This window comes from Pinus tabuliformis, chromosome 5_2 (genome assembly GCF_031772625.1).
Source record: "Pinus tabuliformis cultivar Carrire ecotype Pingquan chromosome 5_2, CPIR1, whole genome shotgun sequence".
NCBI classification, from domain to species: Eukaryota; Viridiplantae; Streptophyta; class Pinopsida; order Pinales; family Pinaceae; genus Pinus; species Pinus tabuliformis.
The window spans coordinates 1085835111-1085842339 of record NC_142306.1 but is presented as its reverse complement, the minus strand read 5'-3'; the positions used below and the strand labels follow the sequence as shown (position 1 = coordinate 1085842339).

The window sequence follows — 7229 nt, the reverse complement described above, 5'->3', positions numbered from 1 at the left end:
GACTGGAATTGGAACTTCAATAAAAGAAACTGGTACAGGGTCAATTGCATTATCAATTGTGGCTCCGGAACGGGCTATGGAATTGGATTTGATCGAACAGGAAGTAGCCGTATCTGATAGGAGCAGCGTTATGAAAATCCCCGGTACCTGCATGCAGAACACCTGCAGCACCTGCATGCAGAACACCTGCCTGCCAATATGCCAAAACTGAAACTGCAAATAATTCAAACTGCAAAAAATCCAAACTAATGTTAAGTAATGTTAACATTAATGCCTGACGGTCACAATAATAAACACGGCAAAGGAAGATAGCCTATGCTTCGGCCTCTCCCGCCTCGGGAAGAGGCCAAATAAGATGGCAAACCATGGCAAAGCAGAAGAGTTTGGTTACCCTCGCATGGCGCATTTAAAAACTTTTCTCTAACCACCGTAATCACCGAAATAGCACTTCAAACTAATGCTAAATCAACCAATTTGGATTACTATAGTCCCTAGCCATTGCCAAATGGCAGGGACTAATAAGAAAACCATCAGTTTCATGTGTCCTCGTTTACGAAAACCGGTAATCTATTATTTTCATTTACAAGTACTTCTGTAAACGCATAATCTCTCAGTGAAACTAACAACCTAGGTCTAATCTCGATGAATGGGTTAGATCATTTTGACTCCATTAAAAGAAGTTTTTATCAAAAAATCGATTTACTTTAATTATTTTTTAATTAATCAATTTTTCTAATTTAGGAAATAATTAAATATTAGATAATTAATTTAATTAAGGTATTTTTTAGTGTCGTGAATTTTTTTATGGATTTTGGAGATCTCATGTTCTTTAGCCACTTAGATGTCATAGAGACTAGATCACCTATGTACTGCTAGCTTAAACTCCAAAAACTAACATGTGGGAATATGTGCCAGCCTTTCCATCTTCTATAAAAGATGCCCGAAGCAATCATCTACTTTAGTAGTGATAAGATTCATCTTATGTACCAATGTAACCATAATAGTCAAAGTCATAGTCATGAGCTTGGGACATGCCCACCTCATATGTATATTGTAAATGCATTCTATCATCAGAGGATTCTATGGTCTCTTCTTCAATACACCTTATTCTCTCTCCAAACTAGGATCTCTCTCCCAAGAAGTCAACAAGTCTCATTGTCACGGAAAAAAATGTGATGTATTTCGGTTATATGTTTTCCCCTATTCTCACAAATAAGGAAGCAATTGTTATCGCTAAAAATTTGTACACTCAATTCCCGTATCCAAGACACCCAACACTAAAAAATGGAATGTGTAAGTGTACTAGCAATGTTGAAAAACATCATAAATAATAAAAGAAAAACCAAAAATTCTAAAGTTTTCCATTTAAAAAATAAATCAATCTACACAAAATCGCCTTAACAATTTGCTTGGATCACTATGACTATTTCTTCAATAGTCTTATGGATTCACCGAAGTGGCATCTTATCCATTGCTGGTCAAATCACATTAAATTAGAAACCACCTATTGTATGGACAAAGTTAGCTAGCTCATTCTAAAGCCACTACACAATTGAAGTGGCTTTAAGGAGCCTGGAAAGGAATCCTCTTGTCTCCCACTAACTCACTCAAGGATAAAATCTCATCAATGAGCCAAGGGGAGGAAAGGCATGGGATTTGGTCTATATATATCAATGGATTTGAGACCAAAATAAGAAAGAAGCCCAAACAAAGTTATGTTGCCAAATTGCAGCATTGCCTTGGGTTCATAGAACTCAACATTGGGAGCTTTAGTAGAACTTATTTGACGAGACATCTTTCTTGCTAGGAGATGGAAAATGGACATTCCTTTAGGAGAGGCATAAGGTTTTCTTCCCTATCAACTTACTTTAGCATCTCTAGGAAAATTTGTAACTCTCTTACAAAGCTATAAAGAGAATTCTTGTTCCTTACCTTTTTTGTTGCCTTATGTTTTCTTTGTTATTACCTATAACTAAGGATCTTGTTTAGATTTAGTTATTTTGTTCATTTCTTTATGTTTTTTTCTTGCTATCAACTTACTTTAGCATATGTAAGAAACTTTGTAACTCTTTTCACAAAGCTGTAAAGAGAATTCTTGCTTCCTTACCTCTTTTATTGCCTTCTTCTATTTTCTTTGTTATCACACTCTAACTAAGGGTCTTGTTTAGATTTAGTTATTTTGTTCATTTCTTTATGTTTTTTTCTTGTTCATTATTTGCCAATTAACTCTATACAAGAAATAACAGTCTTATAATAGATTAGATTTTGGTACACCATTACACAAAAAAGGACAACAATTATGTTTTGAAATTTAAATTTAATCAATATGCTCTGCATCACTTTGAACTTAATTTGATCATGATGTCTTTAATTACACTCACTTAAGTATGTATTCAAAAATCTATTTTAACACATGTTTTATGATAAAAAATATTTTAAATTTCATATCTATATATATATATATATATATTATTTAATAAATATTATATTATTTGTAGTTATCTATATAGATATGTTTATTTTAAAATGTGATTTTATTAATTTCAATTTAATTATAAATAATTAGTTGATAACTGATAGAGATTTAATCTCTATAGGATATTCTAGAATATTCTTAATAGTAGTCATAGATCAAAATTTGAGGTTTATCTCTAAAGTAGTTATGCCCATTATATTATTTTAATTAAATTGATTAATCTAAAAAAATGTCGTATGAATAAGTGTGATATTAAATGAGTTACAATATTTTGGGTACGATAAGCCATGGTATTGTAACAAAGTATATGTATAAGTTACTAATCTCCATAGTAAAATGGGGTGAATCTCCATGGTTAAGAATCTCTTTAGATGTTTTTTAAATGTATTATATGTTTTAACTCAATTTTTTTAATAAATATTAGTTTAAAATAAAGTTTGATATTAGTTAATTTTTATGGTTTTTCAAATGTTTGAAATGTAAGATAAATCATCATGTAAGTGTTTTGATACTTATCATAAATTTTACTAGTGATTAAATTCATATGACTAAACCAATATTATATTTATCAGCTAATATATATGGATTTTGATGACAACAAAAATTATTAACATTTATTAAAAATATAATTAATTTATCTTAAAAAAACACTAAAATTACTTAAATTTCTTTAAAATCTTAAATTTATATTTTAAAAAATAATAATAAGAAAACCATCTATTGATAGCTAGAAAATTTAGTACTACAAGAGAAAATACCTTTACTCTCCAAAAAAAACCAAATTTCTGGTACCCCAGGGTGTTTTAAAATAGTCTTGGCACTTCATTTCACTATATAACTAATAACAGCTGACTAATAATAAAACAATATTATTTATTTTTTAATTTCTCTCCAAAAAAAAACAAATTTCTGGTACCCAGGGTGTTTTAAAATTGTCTTGGCACTTAATTTCACTATATAACTAATAACAGCTGACTAATAATAAAACAATATTATTTATTTTTAATCTTATAATTAAAGTTGATCATATCCTTAATATCTCTTCATATTTCCAAATAATTTAACCAATCCTTGATATGTCCTCATATTTCCTAACAATTTAGCGGAAACTTAAAACTGAATATCTTCCTCAACTCTTATTTATTAATAATATAAATTAATAAAAATAAATACTACAGTCCTCGCAATACTCAATTTCTGATATAATTATATATAACATTTAACTTTAAAAAATTAAATATATTAAGAAATATATATATATATATTCTTGAAGATTTATGAACAGCGAATAGTTTGTCCGAGCGTGATGGGTCAGTCATAAAACGTATATACACAGCTAAAAAAAACATCTTCGGCTGCATGGGTTCTGCGTTTACGAAAACCAGTAAGCTATTATTTTCATTTATAAGTACTGCTGTAAATAGACACTCTCTCAGGAAAAGCTCGAAAAAGCTATAACGAACTTACAGATGAGCATAAATAAACACAAGACTCCACTAAACACAATACAGACCTAAGATTATCGCACCAGCACTTAGTTATAAATTTAACATAACCACGTATCCAATTCACATACAAGTAGCCACAGTGCATCACAGCTATATATGACCTTACTCTAACCAAACTTAGTATCGCGCATACTCATCCCTGACATAATAGTTGCCCGGTGGAGGGTACACAGGGCGACGACGAGGGGGAGGCGGCGGCGGCGGCTGGTCAACAACATAAGTTTGACGCTGATAATATTGTTGAGGCCTCCGAATAGCTTGATGCCCATATCCCACTTCGTAATCAACCTCATCCTCATCAATTACACACCAAAAATTTATATTAATTCCATCGTAAGATTATTTTCCAGAAACTCCCAGCAAGATAGAAACAGTATGAAGTAAGCCTTACCAGAAACCTCATACGATACATGGGGTGGGAAGCCATGACGGGCAGGACCTGGTGTGAACAAAGAACGAAGAACAAATAGGGTTTAATAGCGAAATCAAATTTTGAATCTACTTACTAGTCCATGAACAATATTTGCTTCCTATTCCTAAAAATCAAGATAAATAATCACATTACAAAAAAAATATATCATAACATGAAATCCAATAAAACCTAAAACAACAAACCATCCTACCACAAAATCTACATTAAATTGACAACTATCTGCACTAACTTGATAATTACTACACAATACCTGGTATGAGAACTACTACTAAGTATACTTAGTATGAGAAAAACAACCAACCATCCACACCACAGACTACACTAGCTTGATGACTACTGCTTATACTTACCACGAGGAGGAGGATAGTCATAGACGGGAGCGGGGTTGTATCGCCCTCGAGGCGGTACTGGTTCGTAATCATCAAAAGGAATAAGGCCATGGCCAGGGTAACGTTCACATGACCGGGGCTTAGGGCGACCAATTACGAAGCTTCCACTAAATCCCCGATCAGTTTCGTCCTCATCCCCATCGTTAGCTTGCTGGGCCTTCTTGTTATTGCCAACTGGAGGAGCTTGTTCCTCCTTTGCATCTCCTCCAGTTGGGTATCCCGGAGGTGGCTGACGTTTATTTGCAGCAGCCATTTCTTCTTCTTCTGCAGCAAAAAAATCTAACCCACAACAAAATGAAGAACAATTCAGTTCAGTGCCTAGCAACAAATAAAATACAGGAAATATTTATTAATTTACAGCAATAGAGGGTGAGCAGTGAGAGCTCACTGAACTTCACCCGACTTTACTTCAGTTGGATATGTTTTCACTACTGCCCAATTTAATGTATATATACACCTCTGGAATGAGTTGAAAACATGAATCAATTCGGTTTTGATGTGGAATTTTAAAGATGGATATACACGTATTATGCTTTGGATTCGTTCATAGATATACATAGATCTTACCTTAACTTGATTACGAATTCGACCTGGAATAAGGTTGGCTTCTTTCGGTTTTTATCACATTTGGTATATGTTCTGTATCTTTTAATAAAGAGTAGAATCAGTTCAGTTTTATCTATACTCTCAATTATTTTCAATCTGTGCGTACGAAGCATCTTGCAAGGATTTTTCTTTTATAAAGTAGAGCCTTATAATGTGGCTGGTCATGCCTGCTCATATAAATCAACTGCGCAGGGGATTCTTTGTCAGAGTTGACTGATTATGAGACATTTTGATGTCCCTTTATTCTATTTTACCAAGCAAAATATTCATCACTTCGTTGGCCTGAATTCTTCTCTCTACATATCATTATACTTTTCTATGACTCCTTAATGGCGAGTTTCTATTTTAAGGTATTTATTGTGCTGGTTGCGTCTTTTCTTACCTTTCTGTAAGCATTTTCCATAGTTTGTGAACTCTTCAAACGGTTGAGTTGTCAACTGAAAGTTCATATTCCATCTCATCATGTATCTGAAAAAATAAAGTTATGTGAATTTTGATTAATTTAATTAATCATTATCTTACTTGTTCTTATCAGCATCTTAATTAATTCCTGAAGCTAATAGCGTGTCTCATTGGCTACCAATGCTTCATTTTCATCGGTTGTGTCCTACCTAAATATTCTTAAAAAAAAATCTAAGTGAATATTCTTTTATTTTAATCAATAAATATTCATTAATTCTATCTATTTTTGTATATTTAAATATTAGTTTGTTTTTAAAAATATTTTTAATTTATTTTAATTTTAAATTTGTTATGTTGTTTTGTCAAAGAATTTAAGTTTAAGTGGTTTGGTGAACCATTTGTTTCCCAACAACTTAAATTCAAGTATTATGAGTTATATAGCTAGTTTTTTGTGAAATTTATAAAATAGTTATATATAATAACATAGTGGCCGCAATCAAATTAAAAATTTTCCAAAAAAATTATTTGAATTAAAAGAAAAAAGAATTAATATATTAATTCTAATGGTTGGTTGCTTAATTATATTAAATATTTAAGTTAAAATAATTTTAAAATTTTCCAACTTAATCTAGACTTTTTTTTTAATTAATTCTAAGTTCTTGCATTAATTAAATTTTCTTTTTATTTCCGTTTTCATACCTTTATTTCCCAATAAAATTTAAGTTTTAAATTAAGTTTCTTTTAACCTTATTTACTATGTCATCTTTTCCTTTAAGTAAAATTATATATATATATATATATATATATATATATAAAATTTTAATTTTAATTTGTAAATCTATTTTAATAGTCAAATCAAAAACTTCTTACACTCATCTTAATGGAAGGAATCTTAATTTTGGAATGGGGTTACTTTGTTGAATTGAACATTTTACAGTTTTGAATGGCTTTTCTTTTGGATGAGTTTATTTTCTTTTGAATGAATATGTACTATTTCTTTCTAATTATTTATTTCAAAAGAATGGTTTAGTCATAGTCTTCATAGGTATCAATTTTTAATTGGCTTTGATTTCCCATTTAAGATTCTTTTTACAAAGGTATTGTTTATTTGATTCAATTTGAGAATAAGTTTTTAATTGTCAAACCACATGTTGTCATTGCCAACTATATTGTGTGGGCTTCAACCTTATTAGGTTCTCTTTTATTCACTAACCTCTTTCAAATTTTGTTTTCTATTTTTTTTCAAAAGTGGCTCATCCAAATAAAATTGAAACTCAATATGTTTGGTTCTCAAGCCACTAAATTAGTAAAACTCACATTGATGTAGTGATTGGTGCCAATTTATCAATAAGATTCATTTTCTCAACATTTTTGTTTAGACATATAAATCCTCTCAAAAGGTTCCCTTGTGATCA

At 30.8% G+C, this 7229-nt stretch overlaps 1 protein-coding gene across 1 annotated transcript; it reads right to left on the bottom strand.

The window, feature by feature from the left end:
- Positions 1–3847: 3847 nt before the first annotated feature.
- LOC149163034 (uncharacterized) lies at positions 3848–5324 on the bottom strand. Its single transcript, XM_089435904.1, has 4 exons — positions 5195–5324; positions 4768–5085; positions 4375–4423; positions 3848–4285 (listed from the first exon to the last, which is right to left on the bottom strand). Exons 2-4 carry the CDS (start codon positions 5057–5059, stop codon positions 4102–4104), a joined length of 525 nt encoding a protein of 174 aa, XP_089292030.1. The 5' UTR covers positions 5060–5085; positions 5195–5324; the 3' UTR covers positions 3848–4101.
- Positions 5325–7229: the final 1905 nt, after the last annotated feature.